The sequence below is a fragment of the Camelus dromedarius genome, chromosome 33 (assembly GCF_036321535.1).
Source record: "Camelus dromedarius isolate mCamDro1 chromosome 33, mCamDro1.pat, whole genome shotgun sequence".
In the NCBI taxonomy this organism is placed as follows: domain Eukaryota; kingdom Metazoa; phylum Chordata; class Mammalia; order Artiodactyla; family Camelidae; genus Camelus; species Camelus dromedarius.
This window is the reverse complement of record NC_087468.1, coordinates 13501407-13519959: the sequence shown is the minus strand read 5'-3', so window position 1 is coordinate 13519959 and position 18553 is coordinate 13501407. Positions and strand designations below refer to the sequence as shown.

Sequence of the window (18553 nt, the reverse complement as noted above, 5' to 3'; positions counted from 1 at the left end):
TTTCCTTTAGCAAGTCCTGTCCAACCCCCTCTGCTGGCAGCACCTCCACACGGCAGTGGCATCCATTAACCTTGTTGCCATGGTTGTCCTCACGCTGTGTCCTGAACATCCAATAAGAACCAAGTAATCATCCACTAATTCGTTCAAGGCTTTGCACTTACGCAGCACCTCTGATGTACCAGCAGCTGCTCTGGGCACTGGTGGCCCAAAATTGAACAGAACACACTCTCAAAAAGCAGAGTAGTCCCAACACAAAGACCCATAGTTACAATGTGACAGTCATGGCACACCGGCAGGCCGTGGGGAGGCAGGGAAAGAATCTAAACTCACTAGAGCCACAAAGCCTAGTATGTCTCTCCTCTGCTTAAAATCTTCCCATAGCATCCTTTTGCCCTTAAAAATACATTGAAATCCTTATTTGTCTTCAAGGCCCCCCATCATCCAGCCCCTGCTGATCTTGCCCACCTCCTAACCCTCTTCATCACTCTCCAGGCTCCAGCCCCCCAGCCTTCCAGGCACACTGAACCCATCTGTCTCAGGGATGCACATTTGCTATTTCTCTCCTGCATCACTCTTAGTCCCACTCCCTCCTGTCCTTCAGCCTCAACTCAAATGTCACCTCCTCCAAAAAGTCAGAGTCACTTTCCCTGACCACCCTCTCTAGTGTTACCACTGAATACATACCACCCTCACTCTCTATCATGTAAACTGCACTTGTGTGTTTTCTTGTTTGTTTATTTGCTTGTTCAGTGTTTCTCCCACTCAGTTTTCAGCTCCAAGGAAGTTTAGTTCTGTTGATCCTAGAATAAGAGTAGGATACAAATTTGTAGAGTAACTTGGGGGTCAGCCAGGCCACGTGTACACGTACAGCCTGTGTGACCTTCAGCAAGTTATGGATGTCACTTCTTTTAGTCCCGTCTCTTTTCCTGTCAAATGCAGGTATGAATACTTGCCTTGCAGGGTCATCCTGAGGGTGAAGACGCACTGTTTTTAAACATCCTGGCCCATGGTACACACTGGACAGATGCCAAGTGCTTGTACAAGAGAAAGTACTCCAGCAGCCCACTCCTCTGAGCCATGATACCACCGGTTCTTGCTCTAGGTTGGAGTCTGACCATGGATTCTCCAAGAGATGAAGAGGGATCTGGGCTCTGAGGAGGATGGTCAGTTTCTTTCTTTTTTTAAATGGAGGTCCTGGGGATTGAACCCGGACTTCATGCATGCTAAGCACATGCTGTACCACTGAGCTATACCCTCCCCCAAGGGTCAGTTCTAACTGTAAACTCTTAGTCGAGCTCTAGCCTTGTATTCTCAGCTATAACCAGTCATCAGTAACTCATCAGTTCCACAGTAAACCTTAAACTCAGGACATCCAGTCCAAACTCACTCCCTCTCCAACTCTGTTCCTCCTCGCTTCTCACGCATCAACACCAGCAGACAACGAATGGTACCAGTCAATCAGTTGGGTCTGATTCATCATGAAGTATCTGATAGAAAAATTGTGACCTGAACTACAGCTGAAATTGTCAGCAGCCCACGGCGTTGTCCATGGACAGAGCAGGAGAGCTGGGTTCTGCCCGGAGCTTCTTGGTGGTTTCTGGAAGCAGAGGGAGTGGAGAAGAAGCTGTGGCCAGGCTTCCAAGAACACACCGAGTTACCCGGGGCCTCTTGCATTACACCCCGCACACAGAGGCCACCAAGGCCCTGTATTTATTTCCTACAGTTGCTGCAGCAAATGATCACAAACTGAATGGCTTAAAACAACACTACTTTATTCTTTTACAGCTCTGGAGGTCAGAAGTCTGAAATGGGTTCCACTGGACTAAAGTCAAGGTGTCGGCAAGGCCACATTTTTTCTGGAAGCTCCAGGGAGAATCCATTCCCTTGCCTTTTCCAGCTTCTAGGAACCACCCACATTCACTGGCTCATAGCCCCCTCCTCTGTCTTCAAAGTTGGCAGCATAGCATCTTCCAAGTTCTCTCCGACTCTTACCCTCCTGCCTCCGTCACAGGAGGATCCTTGAGATTGACTACGTTGGGCCCACTGGGATAATCCAGGATGAATTATCCTTAACTTCACCACATTTGCAAAGTCCTTTTTGTCATGGAAGGTAATATACTCACGGGTTCTGGAGATCCAGATGTGGACATCGCGGGGGGGGGGCATTATTTTGCCTACCAGAGACCCTGGGCAGGATGAGCTTGGTTTGGGGATATCAGGCTGGGAACTCAGCACCCGGTCTCCCTACCGACTCTGTTCAAAGTAGAACTCAGTGCAGGCTGAGGGCTCACTCTCCTTGGTGAGTCGGATGGGCTGCTGGGGTTCAGCCGAGCCACAGAGGAACCAGCCAGGCCAGGCAGCAGCTTCGAGCCTGAAGGCGGGGCCCAGGCTTCTCTGGAAGAAGGTGAAGCGTGTGGCCTGCTCACCATTCTTGTACAGGTCCTCGATGTTCACATCCTGCGGGGACAAGGCGGTGGCTTCTGGATGAGGCTGCAGATTGAATGTCAGCCCCTCTGGGGCTTGACCAACAAGGGACCAGACAGGGTGAGTCCTTCTCTAGGGAACTGCCCTCTGCAGGTTTTGGAGGGGAGGGTCTGGGTGCTGGGTGCAGAGAGAGATGGTGGAAACCTGCATGAGAGGGACGTGTGGACCTGGCCGGAAATCCACAGATGGGCGCAGAGATGCCAGAGCATCCTGGAGGCCAGGCCAGGTCTACGGCGGCCCCCAGAATGGGGCACGGTCTCTCACCTCCAGCTGCAGGGAGGGCCCGTCTCCAGTCTCCACACATGCCAGGCAACGACTGCCTCCCTGGATCCCCAGGAAGATGGGGAAGTTGGTGCGGTCCAGGCCTCGGTTGGGGAGTATGCAGATCTTCTCTGGGAGGGAGAAGAGGAGAGGAGAGAGCCAGGAGATGAGGGGACCCCATCTAAGGCTCTGGCAGGAAGGCACTGGGCCAGGGCACAGCTGGCCTGGCCTCCGCATCAGGCTGCAGGGCGAGCTGGGATCCCTGCAGGGGTCCTGACCCCTCACTACGAGAAGTCCTCGGAAGCTCCCTGCCGCTCCTCTGGCCGTGACTGGAGGCAGGAGGGAAGAGGGGCCTGAGCCACAGGCGCGCACCTGCACAACGGTTGTCTGCATCGGGGTCTCCCACCAGGAGCTGGCTGTCTCTCACGTACAGCGCCTTCTGATCCGCGTCCTTAATTCTGCAACAGGACGGCAGGACTGAGGGCCTGCCCCGCTCAGGCCCCGCTCCGCTCAGGCCCACAGCCCTCCCACCCCCGCTCTGACTGGCCACTCTGAGCACTAGGGGGTCCTTCTCCTCCTGCAGGTGAGGAGTGGGGCACTGCTCCGCCCCAGAGCCTGTCAAGACCAGGCCAGCCTCAGGCCAGGGAAGGCCTTCCGGGGCCCGTGACTTCCCGAGGCTGTGCCCCTCTCTTTTCACCAGGCTTGGCCCCTGTCGGGCCGTCACAGCCGTGACGGGCACCTGTGTCTTCTCACTGAGGGGTAGAGAGTTTTCCTCTTTTCCACGCCCCTCCTGAGAAATTTCCTAATGAGGTTCCAATGTCTCTGGGACACAGTGAGCCTTATCCCCGATTTTCTGGGCCCACCTGATTTTTTCTAGTAAAGACATTAATTTATTGTATAATAAAGTGTAATTTGTTTTTCAGATATCTTAAAGACTTCAAAAAAAATTTTTAATGAAGTTACTGGGGATTGAATGCAGGACCTCATGCATGCTAAACCCACGCTGTACCACTGAGCTATACCTGTCCCCCGGCCCCAAAAGACTTTTTATAGAAGAAAATCCTCAAATGAGGGGAAAAATCCTATGTAATGGTAAGTGTGCCAGCCTGGTCACCCTGCTCTGGTGAGTGTTGCAAGTGTATGAAGGGTGGGGTGGGGTGGGTTGGGCTGTGCCGTGGGTGCCAAATACAGGGGGTCAGTGAACTGGAGCAGGGCCTGGTACAGGCATGGGGGTTGGCTGTGGTTCTAATGATCAGCCTGGGAGGGGAAACACGTGCTGGGAAGCCTGGAGGGAACCGCAGTGAGTCTTTGCAATATCAAAGTCATGCCCATGCTGTCAGCCCATTGCTGGCTGGTTTCAGAGGTGGTTATCAGTCTGGGAGCCCTCCTTACCTTCGAGGCCAGAACCTCTGGGCCAACACCACCTCCAGGAGATTCCTCTCTTGCAATAAGAGCTCATGATAATACCCTTAGCTAATGACTGGATGTGTTTACGGCAGGTTCACTTGCACAATAAAGACGAAGATCTGAAAAGAACCTGGGTTTGCTGGCTGGCATGCTCCCTGCATCCTGGACAACCAGGAATTGTGGGAAACTCACCTGCCAGCAACATTCTGCTCAGGGACCAGAACCCAGACTAGATGCCCCAGAGAGCTGACATCTGTTTTGTCAGTTGCATGTCTTGCCTTCCCGGCCACATTGTAACTTCCTGGAGGCCCTGACCAGTCCCCCAGGTCTAGGATACAACAGGCCTGTGAAGGAGCTAAAGAAATGCATCCCAGAAGTCAGTCTTATTTTATTTTTATGAGACCTTAACTCATTCCTTGAAGGGCTTGAGAGAGTTTAACAACAAGAATCATAGGCAATAAAGTGGTAAACTCTTAAGTAAAGACTCAAATGTCAAATGAGATGAAATCCAAGTAAAAGTTGGAAGCCCAGCCTGGGAGTCAAGGCCACAGAGGCTAACATATAAAGACCCTATCACTGGGATGCAAAATTATCTCTGAGCTTTTAGAGAGAGGAGGCTGGAGCAGCAGAGGGAATATGGAGTCTGCATCCTGGCCCTGTGTGACACCAGGTACTTTATAACCTCTTCTGAGCCTCAGTTTCCAGATCTATAAAATGGGCTTAGTAATGCTCGCCTTGTGGATTCCTCAGGATGGAGGCAAGGCAGCAGGATGGCTGGCATCTTGCAGAGGTTCAGGAAAGAAAGCTACTGTGTTTATGATGGTGATTAAGCTTAATTATGGGGCACTTGAGATTTCTGGGGTGAGAAGGAGCCTCTTCCTCTGACTCAGCCTTCCTTCCCGCTTCCTCTTTTATCTCCAGACCCCCGATTAGGAAAGGGAGGGCTCCAGGAAGACTTACATGTAGTATCTTGCCATGGGGAGGGAGCACATTGCTGTGGTCAGGGGTGACTGGGTCCTTGCTGGCAGGGAAGAAGAAAAGGGTTGTCAGGGAAGGAGGGCAGTGGAGCTGTGGGGGCGCGGGGCAGATGCCCCGAGGGCCCAAATCGCCCAATCAGAGGGCAGAAAGGTCTCATCGGCCTGCCAGAATCCACCAAGGTCTACCCAGCCCAGTGAGCTCCAGGCAGCAATGCATCTCCCTCATTCGGGGCCGTCCCCACACACCGAGCTGGCAGAGGGATGAGCTGTGACTGTGCACTGGTCCTCGCTCTGGGAAGCCAGTGAACAGGTTCTCCCAAAGAGTTCAGCCAGGAGCCCTCCCCAGGGCTGAGACTGGGCTGGACTGGGCTCCAGCCTCACAGTTTGAGGATGAACCTGACTCCAGTCTTGTCCCACTCCTCAGCCTGGCCTTAGACTCACCACATTCCCACCTTCTTCGCCCTAGCAGGGGCTTAGGGCCCAGCAAAGAGGGAGGAACAGTGCCTGCGGGTGGGGCGGGCAGGGTCTCCCTGCAGAATTAGGAAGCATCATTCCAGGGACTGGATGGCTTTGCCAGGACTGTGAGAGACCATCCAAACCCCCACTTATTCCAGATGGAAAACAGGACAGGCTTGAGATATACAGACTTGTGTTTCTGAGGAGAAATGATGTGAACTGAAGCCAGCGTCCCCATACAAACCCCAGAGCACAGCCCTTCACACGGCTCCGCTCCTTCCGGTGGGACCATCCTGCCCCAGAGATTCTCCCCAAAATGACCACCTCAGAAAGACCATTCCAGAATCCAGCATGGAAAGAAGCTCAGAGCCAATCAGGGCATGAGAGTGGTTGGAAAATAGCCCAGAAAAGTAAATCCAAGAATGGCTAGGGCTGAGGTTTACAGAGTAAACCTGATTCTCTCACCGTGCAAGAAGGGAGGGAGAAGAGAAAAGAGAATAAAACAGAAAATTAGAGGAAATGGGAGAAAGGTGGAAATAAAGGAGGAGGGCCCTGAGAGGGACCCTGTGGGATGTTTTGGGAAGCAGGTAAGGAGGAAGAGGTTGATGCTGATGGCAGGACTTCCGGCCACCTCAGCAGCCCCGAGCAGCATGGCCTGGGTGTTAGGAGAAGGGCTGTAGCCCAGGTGGCTTTTAGCATTGGATCTGCCACTCAATCACCTTAGACACGTCCTTTCCTATCCCTGGGCTTTGCAGTGGGAGTCTTAAGGGTTGTTGAAAGCAAAGGATCACAGGACACCAATAAGAGTACAAATCCTGGATGGGTGTTGGTGATGTGAATCAAACTCTTAAAGCATTCTACGTACTTTGTCATTTCATTTCTTGCCCTTATTCTCAGGGAAAATAATGCATTGCCTGAAGTTTTAGCAATAAAGATGTTCACTGCATCATTTTTTTATAATAGCAAGAAATTGGAAATAACCTAAATGCCCAATAAGAGTGATTGTTTAAAAAAAATTATGGCAAACTTAGTAAACAAGAAAGTCTGTGTTCATCAAAGATGACGTAGAAAAACATTTTATGATATAAAAAGATCAAAAGTCAAATATATTCAGTGAAAAGTGCTGGTCATAGATAACATGTGCACAATGATTCCATTTAAATCCACATGCATACCTAGAAACAAAGAGTGTCAGTATGGTCATAGGACCTACCGATGGCTGACAGGATTATGGGTGATCTTTAATTTTTTTTTTAACATCTCAACATTTTTCCTTATCTTATATAAATTTCCTTTGTAGTATAAAGTAAATTTTAAATTTTAAAAAATGAAGTGTTCAGTTAAAGTCATTGGCTCCCAGCACGGGCCTGACCATTGAATCACCTGGGGGACTCTTGAGAAGTGCTGTTTCCTGGGCTGAAGATTCTGGAAGTGACTCCGTGATCAGCCAGGCTTGGGAACTGACACATGAGCTCAGTTCTTCTTACTCCCTAATAAACACATAAATCACCTTCAGCTCTTGTTAAAAATACAGGTCCTGATTCCCTAGGTCTGGGGTGGGACCTAATGATATTAATGCTGCTGGTCCCTGGACCACCCTTTGAGCAGCAAAGGACCGGAAGATCTCCCCAGCCCTGATCGGCTGACGGCATCATGACCTTGACGCAAGCCCACTGAGAGCTGATGAGCGTTCCTCCCACTTTTCCTGACTCCGTGTCAGATTTCTAAACAAGTCTCAGTAAGTTACTTCTTCCAAACTTTGGTTTCTTGGTAACGATTAGCGCTGTGCCCACAATCCTGGTGTCTCTGCCTTCAGTCCAGCCCGCCCTATCTGAGTTCCCTGGACTCATATTCTAAGCAGTGCTTTCATCTCATCCCCGCCCAGCTCTAGAGCCTACTCTGGCTTCCCGCTGTACGAAGCACATATCTAAGTGTATCTCACTGCTCTGTGGACGCTAAACCACCCCTTTGACAACATGACTTCTTTCTTGTCTTCTTAATGTGCACACTCGGTTAGCTTTGGTTTCCCTGCCTCGAAAGCCAGCTGTCCACGTCGTTGTCCATGCAGATCTATTGGCATTAGGGCCACTGGACATGGTATTATTACCTGTGGGTTGAGTATCTAATTCTGCCAAGTTAATGATCAGCTCAGAGTAATAGCTCAGACATGCAAGGTCAGGTCACTTAACCTCCAATCTTCAGCTTTGGCATCGATAAAATTATGGCATTAGAGTATGTGGTTATTAAGATTCTTTCCAGATCAAACTATCAATGATTCCATGACTCAGAGTTTAATGAATCTCTCTTTTACTATTGCAGACCTACTTTGAACTCTTATCACATTTCACTGGATTGTTTATTGTTCTATATACGGATATTTGTTTCCCTTATAAAAGCTAACAAGATCCTGAAGGCACAAAGCATCCCTTGTAGCTCTCTGCAACCACCCCAATGGAGACACATCAGTGCTTAAGAGCAGGACATAGAAACACACACAGCAGATTTGCATGGTAAGGTTGGTTCTAGGCTTAGCTCGGCTACCAATTTTGTCTTGCCACCTTGGGGAGTCCCGTTTTTTTGTCCCTACACCTCCAATTTATTATCATTTGGAACAGAGATTTGGGCAAGGTCAATATTTTTCAAAACTACTTTAAGTTTCAGAAGGACACTTTACCCAGGAACCTAATGAAAGTTAAATGGGTAAAAGACACCTGCTTTTACTGAAGCAGGGGGTGATGGAGACACCAGCACCCAGCTAGCACTGATGACTGAGACAGACATGGGGCATCTCTGAGGAACCCCCGAGTTCACCAAACATTGTGGAATACCACTGGCTTAGATGATTTCTTCTGAAATTATTTTATAAAATCCATGGTCCTAAATATTTTAAAATCTTGATTTGGTTTAACCTATACCCTCCCCTCCAATTGCTCCTTTGTGCCCCTAGATTTATTTAGCGTGCCATCGTGTTCCATGGCAGGGATAGCTTGATAACTAGAGAGCTTGCCAGGAGGAGTTAAAAGGAGATGGCATGTCAGAGATTTTGACAGAAGGGAGGGAAAAGAGAGAAAGAGAGAAAGATACTGCCTGTCCACCACTGACCTGCAGATCCTGGGTGCCTGGAACCTCCAACTGATTTCTCCAGGGCACCTGCTCTGAATTTATACTGTCTGGACTGGGTGGGTCAGGCCTGTAGCAATCTTTATAATTGGCTCCAGGATGGGGAAGAAAGGCCCAGGGATTTCACAATATCTTCAGCACAGTACAGATAATAAGAAGGTGGGGGCATAAATGAGTGTTTGTTCAAAGGGGAGAGAGTCACCCATAAAGCCTCGGCAGAAGCCAGGCACTGGGGCTCTGCTCATAGCTACTGTCATTGGTACTGTCATTGGTGGTTTTGGCAGCCAGATAAACAATGCTGGGGTCAGACGTCTTTATATCACCTTCCTTTTGGTGCCCCATGGGGCCATGGGGCTCTATCCTAGGCTTAGAGAGGCAGAAGAGACAGGAGTGAATGTGTCTGAAGGGCCAAAGGACAGACTTTTGTCTGTAGCCAGGCTATAGCCAGTGAGGCAACATGAGAACGGGGGCTGATGGCATTGTGAGTGTGGTCCTGTTTAGGAAGATGAGAAGAAAGTCTCTGTTTTTCAATAGGTTCTATTAGTTGGTACCAGCTTGACGAAATGGAATGTCTAAGGAATCCCACCTGCAGATTAGGACATTGACCTTAGATTCATCCTGGGACAGAGCAGTATCCATGCCCTGGACTATGAGGGCACCTGACAGATTGTGAGCAGGGCAAGGATAAAGAACATTCAGGCCTCTCACTGACATTACTTAATTCAGTCCATCTATCCATCCATCCATCTATCCATCAGTCCATCTACTCATTCATCCATACATCCATTCATCTGCCTGTTCATAAGGGGCAGAGGCACTTGGACATAGTATTTTCTGGGGACCAATGGCCTTAATGTAATTCTCCCTCATAGGTCATTTGCAAAATTCCGTAAAGGGCTTGATGAGGAAGCGGGAGGAGTCAGTCCAAAACCTAGAAGTCTGCAGAGATGAGAAAAGATGGGCATCAGAGAAATGCAGATCAAAACTGCAATGAGGTATCACCTCACACTAGTCAGAATGGCCATGATTAAAAAGTCCACAAATGACAAATGCTGGAGAGAGTGTGGAGAAAAGGGAACCCTCCTACACTGTTGGTGGGAATGCAATTTGGTGCAGCCATTACAGAAACAAGTATGGAGATTCCTCAAAAAATTAAAAATACACTTACCCCATGATCCAGCAATCCCACTCCTGGCATATATCTGGAAGGAACTCTAATTCAAAAAGATACATATACCCCAATGCTCATAAAAGTACTATTTATAATAGCCAAGACATGGAAACAACCTAAATGTCCACCAAAAGATGACTGGATACAGAAGCTGTGGTACATTTATACAATGGAATACTACTCAGCCATAAGAAAGAATAAAATAATGCCATTTGCAGCAACATGGATAGACCTGGAGATCATCATTCTAAGTAAAGTAAGCCAAAAAGAGAAAGAAAAATACCATATGATATCACTTATATGTGGAATCTGAAAAAAGAAAAAAAAAGAAGACACTAATGAACTTATCTACAAAACAGAAACAGACTCACAGACAGAGTAAACAAGCATATGGTTACCTGGGGTGGGGGGAAGAGGGTAGGAAGAAATAAATTGGGAGTTCAACATTTGCAAATATTAACTACAAAATATAAAATAGATAAACAACAAGTTTCTGCTGTGTAGCACAGGGAACTATATTCAATATCTTGTAGTAACCTAGAATGAAAAAAAGTATGAAAATGAGTATATGTATGTATATGAATGACTGAAACATGATGCTGTACACCAGAAACTGACACATTGTAACTGACTATCCTTCAATTTAAAAAGAAAAGACTGGCAGAGATGGGAACAGATTTCTGTTTTCTAAGGCCAGAGACCATTCTTCACCCCCTCTCCCAATCTCTTGTCCCCTCAGTAGAAAAGGTCAAAGCAAGGGGTATCATACCAGGCAACCCATGAACGTTGACTAAGCATTTACAAGGCTGTGCGACAAAGGCCTACAACACGTGGTCCCGGTCGTTAAGTAGCTCTCCAGTCTGGCTGGGGAGCTAAGTCATAAACACTTGAAAAGATAATTAATAAGACCAGACTCTCTAATCTGTGAGCCAAGAGAATATTGGAGACAACAGAGGCAGAGAACCTCCTTCAGTAAAAAGGTAAATTCCCAGAACTGAAAGGGCCTTGGCGATGCAGATGGGCTGCACGTGGAGAATCTGTGCTTCAGCATCCCTGAGAGAGAAAGATGCTTCAGCCCCCAGCAGAGCCAAGGACCTCACAACCTGAAGAAACCCTAGCAGTGTGTGTGGTCCTTACGGTTAAAATCTGGGGCGTCACACAGAATTTCCGCTCCTTGGTCCTACTTGTGCTTTCTGGAATTACACAGAACAAGGCTATTCTTCTACCTGAAGGCAGGGGTCAGGGTGAGGGGGCTCCCTGAGTGTTGCTGCTTCAGGATAAAGACCCTCAGCTCCTTAGCCTCTTGCCTTATGACTTGGTCTTGGGACCCTCCTGTTCTTCAGGGCACTGTTAAGTCCCCAGTGCCTACAACTGGAACACACTCCACGTGACATGGGTATTACACTGCTGTAAATACAGGCCTCGCCTGAGGGCTTACACTGAAACTGAAGACCTCTGAAACCACCCTACCTCCCTCACTTGGACAGCCCTGGTGAGCCCAGCCCACACATTCCTAAATGTAGCATTTTACTTTCCGCTTTTTCCAACTGCTCATCCCTGCGAAAGCCCTTTTGAATTCTATCATCCTACAAATGATGAAGCAATGACGTTGGGCTGGAGAAAGCTTCAAGAATGAGGTGGAATCCCGAGAGCGTGCTGAAGGGTGGGTCCATTTAGATGGGCGGGTCCATTTAGATGGGCAGGTCCATTTAGACTGGGTGGAAGTGAGAGAGAGAGACTATCCCAGGGTGGAGGAACGGTTTCCACATGCTGCTCTCACTGGATTCCAATTATTTACCAAACACAATTCGAGGCGCTTGGAAACAAACTGATACAGCTTTGACCTTGAGGTCATTTTCAGGGCTGCAGACCCCCAAGTCAATTTATTGCAAGGAGGGGAAGTTAGCATAGAGGTGAGCACAAAGCACTATCAGAGCAGGGGATCTCAACCCAGCAAAGGTTTCTCGGAGGAGGTGATGGCTGGGCGTGTAGGCAGAGAGTGTGTGAACCGGGTCTGTTCTCGGCAGCCCTGAGAAGCCTGGGGAAGCTGGGACCACTGAGGTCCACAGGAGCAGATGCGCCTGGCCTGGCCACTCTCCTGCTGGTCCCTTAGCAGAATCTGAACCTGCCAGGCTGGTCTGACGGCTGAGGTGCAGATGGGACACCCAGCACCCGCCTCTGGCTTCTGCTCCCATTCCCCAGGGTTTAGGTAGGGACACTGGAGCTGCGTGCCCCTGGCACATATGTCTGGATGTGCAAAGATGGTCAAGGAAGATCTAACCTTGTAGGAACAGAGAGTCTTCAATCAATTTGGTATAATCAGCTTTTAAATAGGACATTTGGGGAAATAAAAGGACTGATGTTTATTTTGAGAAGGAAAATGAAAGTGCTGGAGAAAATTGCAACCATAATAAAATAAATATATTTATTTCTCTTTCCCTGCGTGTTAGTTCTCTATTGCTGTGTAACAAATGACTCACCGCCACCCCCACCCCCAGCTCCCACCAAAACTTAGCAACTTAAAGCAAGAACACTCATTGTCTCCCACAGTTTCGGAGGGTCGGGACTCCAGAGCAGCTGAGCTGGGTGACTCTGCTTCAGAGTCTCTCCTTAGGTTGCAGTCGGTCAGGGCTGCATCCGAAAGCCTGCCTGGGCAGGAGGAGCGGTTTCCAAGCTCATCCGTGTCCCAGCTGGCAGGAGGCTTCATTTTTCAACCACTGGGTCTCTTTATAGGGCTGATCACACAGCGCCGCTGGCTCCCACAGGCATGAGTGAAAGAAGAAACAGAGAGGCCAAGAGAGAAGGCACAGTGTCTTCTGTAACCTGATCTCAGAAGCAGCATGATGTTACTTCTGCCGTATTCTATTGGTTAGTGCGGTACAATGTGGGAGGGGAGGGGGCACACACCGGGTGTGAGTACCAAGAAACGGGGGTCACTGGCAGCTGTCTTCATCCCCTAGGGCTGCCATTCCCAAGTACCATGGAGTTGGTGGCTTAAAACAACGGAAATTCATTCTCTCACTGTTCAGATTACAAAGCCATACTCCCTCCAGAGGCTCCGGGGAAGAATTCTTGCCTCCTGCTGGCTTCGGACGGTGTCTCAGTCAGTGGCATGTCTTGCCTGGAGGCACCAGGACTGTAACCTTGGCCTCCGTCTTCTCAAGGCCTTCTTCTCTGGGTTCCGCTCTTCTTCTTACAGGGACACCAGTCATATCGGATTTAGGGTCCACCCTCATACATCATGACCTCTTGACTAACTGCATCTGCCAAGTCCTTCCCTCCCAACAAGGTCATGGTCTGAGGATCCCAGAAAGACACAAATTGTGGGGAACACTATTCAGCCAGCCCTTGGAGACCCCTTGGAGGCTGGATCCCACCCCCTTGGAATCTCAGAAGACTGTGACCACGCCGGGTCAAAGTCCAGGATTTTTCTTTCTATAAATTCCTCCCCCAGGAGACTCCAGCCACACTAACCCATCACAATCTCCTGCTTCACAGCTTGGCTGAGACCTGTTTGTTGATCCCTGCTGCTACCAGCCAGAGCAGCAAAGCTCGATTCCCTTCAGATTTCATTCCAGGGGAGGGGAAGCTGAGGACAATCAGAAATAATGTCCACACTGCTGACCTCAAACTTAATTTTTCTCATTATTACATGAGTCCTCCATCTTCATGGTAAAACAATTAGACAATACAGACAAATTTTAAAAAAGAAAAAGAAAAATCACTTATAATACCACCACCCTGACGTTGCTAAAATTGGCATTAATACTTTCAGATTTGTTTTCTGGGCAGAAATATATAGATAGATTTTTTTTTGCATTAAAATAAGATTACAAGATATGCCACCTTGTAACTTGTTCTTCTCACCCAATATGTCATGAGCATCTTTTCAGGCAAACAGACACCAGCATCTGCGGTTTTAATTGTACCTCGGGTTTCAAAAAGTGTGGCATGTCTATCTTAGGTCTTCTGAGCTCAAGCCATTTCCTTGGACACCTCCAGCCTCTCCTGCCCACGGCCAGAGCAGGAGGGTAGAGATGGAAGAGGCAGCGTATGGCGGCAGCTGAATTAGAGAGAAGGGAGAGGAGGCTGGGTGTTGGCCTTAACACTATGGCCACTGTCCCTCTCACACACAGTGGGGACATCATGCGGGCAGCTGAGCCTTCATAGGTGAAACTGGGGATGAGCTGGCCTGGGGTGCTCAGGGCCACGGGGCAGTTACCACAAAGTATGAAGGATTTCCACCTCTCCCCCAGCCCTGACCCCTTAGGGGGTTATCTCATATGGTTTTTGCCAGGTTTTACCCCAGTAGTGCCGTTTATCAGGGAAGCAAATGTTGGACTAAGCCCCAGATCTCAGCAGGATTTACCTAAACTAGGGAAATAGGTGGGGGAAGAGCGGCCATGTACCCGGTGCATCCCAGGTGCAGCCCCGTGAGCGAAGGTGGGGTGGTCACCTCCCGCCCCTGCCCGAGCTGGCCTGGCCCTGGGAGCCCTGGGGGCACAGTGCCCTAGTCGCACTGCTGGAAGTAGAAGTCGGTGATGGGGTCGTCCCAGCTGGCATCCTTCGGGAGCTGGGTGAGCTGGACAGGCTGGTCCGCTTCGAGCACAGTGCAGAGAAACCAGCCTGGGTAGGCAGCTGACTCGAAGCTGGAGGTGAGCCCCGTGTCCCGCCGGTAGAAGGTGAAGCTCTTAGACTCCGCAGCACCGTGGTAAATCTCCATGACGCTCACCGGCTGCGAGCAGAGGGCGCCGCAGGTGAGGGGCAGGGGCGGGGACAGCGAGGAGAGCCGGGCCGAGGGCTCGGGGAGGCAGAGCTGCGAGCAACAGAGCCCTGCGAGGGAGAGGAGCCCAGGCCGCAGTGGGGTCAGCATCCCTGTCTCAGTGAAGCCACGTGGTGAGGCTGCCCCAGCAGGACCCACCTCTAGTTTCAGAGTCGGTTCCTGCCCCGTCCCACACGACAGGCACTGGCTCCCGCCCTGGACGCCCAGGATGACTGGAGAAAGCTTGGCATCCAGAGACCGGTTGGGGACCACGCTGATCTCCTCACCTAGAGAAAGGAAGCAGACGCAGGGGCCTGGGCTGCCCTTCCCTGCCCCCCTCTCCCCCCCCCCGCTGTGGGCTCCATGATGCGTCCTGTCCCCAGGCTGGAAAGAAGAGAAGCCTCGGAGCAGCTGTCATGTACAGAAGGGTGGTTTCCCGGCAGCTGGCCCAGTGGACATCAAGGCACAGAAGCACACGGTACCACCTCCCATCCCCACGCCCACCCCCTTGTCCAGGGTCAAATCTTCAAGTCTTCTCCCAGCCCCAAGGGAGGTTTGGCCACCTCTTTAAATGCCCCTCGGCCCTCCAGCTCCTTTTCTGAAACTTGTCTTTATAAGCCTCTCATTAGAGTTATCTGGACATCTTTCTCCTCCCTCTGAGACTCCCAGGAACAGAAGAGGTTCTCATGCCTCTTTGTACAATCCCCTCCTGTGCCACACACACACACACACACACACACACACACACACACACACAACCTCACCGAGGGCTCTGCCTGGCCCCAGCGCCCACTAAGAGCGTTCCACGTGGGCAGGTGTGCGATGCTTTAGAAAGAAGGACCTGTCACGCTGTCACCTGTGGGCAGATGGGGCCACCTGCTCCTCTGGGTCCCACCACTCCAACCCTCAGGGAGCCGAGGGGACCCAGGGTGATGGGGCAGACGCCCGCTCCCACATGGGAGCAAAGTCAAAGGCAGCTGCTTCAGCGCCCTCTGCAGCGCCGGCCCCCAGGAAAACGCATGGCTGACTTAAGTCCACCTACGAGGAAATGACAGAGCTTTCATCGTGGAGAACATTCCCACCTCTGCACAGATGCTCCCGGGGGGACTGGGGCGTGGTGCCCTGCTGGGAGGGGTAGCATTTTATTCGTCGTTGCCCTCAGCCTGGTTTTGTGATGCCCAGAGTTTGTAGGGTTTGTACCAATTTGCATGGCTGCTCTAAGCTCTCTTTGGGCTTCCATCCCTCAGAGCTTAGAGAGATCTAGGGAAATAGGGTCATGTTTTGCCACCAACCTTTTATGACCTTCCCTGCTTGCAGCCCGCCGGCTAGGAGCTGGTTATTGTGCAGATAAAGCACCTTCAGTGCCGCATCCTTCATTCTGAAACATCAGGGCGGGGTTGCACTCAGTGAGGGGAGAGGGGTGCTCCAGCTTGCCTGGGCTCTAGAGGGTCCCCCAGCCTCAGGCGTTGCTCCCCTCTCTGCCCGCTGCACCAGAAGTAAGGGCACAACCTTCGCTCCCAGCCCTGCTGGGCTCCCGTCTGCCAACGGGACGACCCCCCGCCTCCCATTTGAGTCTGGATTTGCTCCTTCCCTTTTCGATCTTTTCTACACTAACCAAACTCTTCCGTGTGTTATGTTGGAAAAGACTGTGAGTCAGAGTCCTGGCTTCTCCTCCCAGTTCTGCCACCATCACCGCTGAGTCACAACCAACAAGTTGCTCACCCTCTCTGGGCCTGAGTCTCTCCGTTGCTAAACTAAGAAGATGGGTTAGCTATTTCCCAGGCCTCTTCCAGATTAATATGAGCCTTGATTTACTTTCGCCTTTACTTCTGCTTGGTGCACTGACTTTCACTTGGCCACTCCTAGGCAGGAAATTCCTACGAAGGGAGGGATTTCTTTAAATTTAAAATTCATTCATTTTACTTTTCAAATTTATTTCACATCTACAATCTCAGTCAATTTTCTGACATCCTGTGAGGTGAAAGGTGTGTTCTAAAGGGGGTTCCTCCAGATGTTAATGTGGAAAAGAGTATGCTGTGTACAAACTGGTTTAACATTGGCGAAACACAATTAAACAAACCTCTGCTTCAAAGTGACTGATACACTGAGTTGCGCTACGGTTCTCTTTTAAGAAGACCTAGAAAGCAATATTTCCCACGTTTGCTTGACCAAGAAGTGCCACTGTATAAAGCCACTCATAGAATTCGGGTTCCCAAGAACATGCTTTGGGAAAAGCTATAGTAGACTCTGAGTTCAGGAGAGCAAGACCTTCTCCTTTACTGTTGCAGAAGTCCAGAGTATAGCAGAGCGTCTGGCTCAGCACACACCAGTGGACAGACAGACTGACTGATGGGAGAGTTTTGTCGTTGTTTTGTCTAAAAAGGCAGCAGGGAGGTAGTGGCTGGACTGGCATCAACTCACTGCAGTGGGTGGTAACCGCAGGGCTCCAAGCTGAACCTCCTAGCTCCTGTTCTCATTAGGATGGATGAGGCCACAGCTCTATACAGGGTGAGTCTCGTGAACAACCCTCCCATCAGGGAGGGGGCCAGCCCCAGTCTGGAGAGGCTGGAAGAATTTCTCTAAGAGCAGCGCGGTGCTGTTCACACCCTCCTGGCCACCCACGCCACCTGCGAGAGCCCCACCCAGCTCAGGACAGTCACAGCCCCTCCCACCCCGGAAAGGCTAGACAACTGGTCGACCTGGAACTCGGTTTCCCCAGAGGATGCAGCCAAATCAAAGGCTCAGGTACTCACCGGAAGCACAATGCCCCACTCAGGACCATCTTGAGCTTCACAGGTGTGCAGACTCTCCTGTTTTGAAATAACAGAAAATCTTAGGTGGAGATGGAGGCTGAGCTGGCAGGGGCCTGGGGAGCAACCAGCCTCCTGAGCCCCTCAGCATGGGAACAGCCCCCGCAGATAAGGGGGTTCTAGGGCAGCGATCTGGAGAGGATGACACCCAGCTCCCCAGAGGACACCTCAGAATGCGCCTTTCTCCTGGCGGAGTCCGTGGCGTCTGCCTGCTCCTCGAGGATGCCTCAGCCCTTTTAATAACGCACTAGGGAGGGGCCCCTGAAACTGCCTCAGCCTCCGGAGGAGCAGGGTTTCCAGAGTAATTTCACATCACCTTAAGCTTCCAGAAACACCCACTGCTCATGATCTCTCTCGAGAAGGAAAGCTTCTGGAGACAGTGTTCTTCCAGCAGCCCTGAAGCCCTTCCTGGGGCTTTCCGATCCTTCGTGAGTACTCAGCCCCTGGGCATCCGGCCCTTCCGGACCCAAGGGCATGCGTGCAGAGAGCAGTCCAGGGAAAGCAGGTGTTAGAACAGCCCCCTTTCTTCCCTCCTCCCTCCCCTCCTTCCTTCTTTTGATTGTTCCCTCCCTCTTTCCTTCCTGTCTTTTCCTCCTTCCTTTCTTCTTTCTTTTTCCTTCCTTCCTCTCTCCCTCCTTACCTCCCTCCATTCCTTCTTTCCTTCCTGCCTTTGCCAGGGAAATGCTGGAGGCGGAGCTCTCCTGATTAGGGAATGTGAAGTCTATCTATTCATTGTAGAAAAACCTGAAAATCCAGATCGACCAAAAAGAAAAAAACATGAAAACTTGTTTCCAGGGGATGCACCATTAGCAAACCAAGGACAGCAGTGTTTCCTCGGCACACGTATACACGTCACCACCACGCACCAGCTTTACACACATCTGCACCCCAGACCTACACTCTTCTCAACCTGCTCTTTTCATGTAGTCAGATAGCAGAACCTCTTTCCACGCCAAGTATAATGATATCATACCATTGAATAGCTGTATCGTATTTTGTTCTAAAGATGCAACATAATTTATTTATAGCAATCAGTTATTATTAGTCCTTATTATTATGGTTAGTCCTGTTATTTTTATTTGCTATTGAAAATCATGTTGGGACA

General features: G+C 50.2%; 2 protein-coding genes across 2 annotated transcripts; both read right to left on the bottom strand.

The window, feature by feature from the left end:
* Nucleotides 1-1808: 1808 nt before the first annotated feature.
* Nucleotides 1809-4357, bottom strand: IL1F10 (interleukin 1 family member 10). Its single transcript, XM_064481712.1, has 4 exons — nucleotides 4345-4357; nucleotides 3118-3360; nucleotides 2749-2876; nucleotides 1809-2457 (listed from the first exon to the last, which is right to left on the bottom strand). The coding sequence occupies exons 1-4, from the start codon at nucleotides 4355-4357 to the stop codon at nucleotides 2245-2247; spliced, it is 597 nt and encodes a 198-aa protein (XP_064337782.1). The 3' UTR covers nucleotides 1809-2244.
* A 9441-nt stretch (nucleotides 4358-13798) lies between these two features.
* IL36RN (interleukin 36 receptor antagonist) lies at nucleotides 13799-17644 on the bottom strand. The gene is made up of 5 exons (XM_031441264.2): nucleotides 17616-17644; nucleotides 17392-17448; nucleotides 15931-16016; nucleotides 14798-14925; nucleotides 13799-14611 (listed from the first exon to the last, which is right to left on the bottom strand). Exons 2-5 carry the CDS (start codon nucleotides 17418-17420, stop codon nucleotides 14387-14389), a joined length of 468 nt encoding a protein of 155 aa, XP_031297124.1. The 5' UTR covers nucleotides 17421-17448; nucleotides 17616-17644; the 3' UTR covers nucleotides 13799-14386.
* Between the last annotated feature and the right edge of the window lie 909 nt (nucleotides 17645-18553).

Bases quoted from the DNA above. Each gene is read 5' to 3' on its own strand.
- IL1F10 (XM_064481712.1), bottom strand. The intron at 2,877-3,117 runs GTGCGCGCCTGT...TCTCCCTCCCAG, and splicing joins TGCAGACAACCGTTGTGCAG to AGAAGATCTGCATACTCCCC. The intron at 2,458-2,748 runs GTGAGAGACCGT...TTGTCCCCGCAG, and splicing joins GGCCCTCCCTGCAGCTGGAG to GATGTGAACATCGAGGACCT.
- IL36RN (XM_031441264.2), bottom strand. From the start codon at position 17,420: ATGGTCCTGAGTGGGGCATTGTGCTTCCG. The intron at 16,017-17,391 runs GTGAGTACCTGA...CTGATGTTTCAG, and splicing joins AGTGGGGCATTGTGCTTCCG to AATGAAGGATGCGGCACTGA. The intron at 14,612-14,797 runs GTGGGTCCTGCT...CTCTGCTCGCAG, and splicing joins AACCGACTCTGAAACTAGAG to CCGGTGAGCGTCATGGAGAT.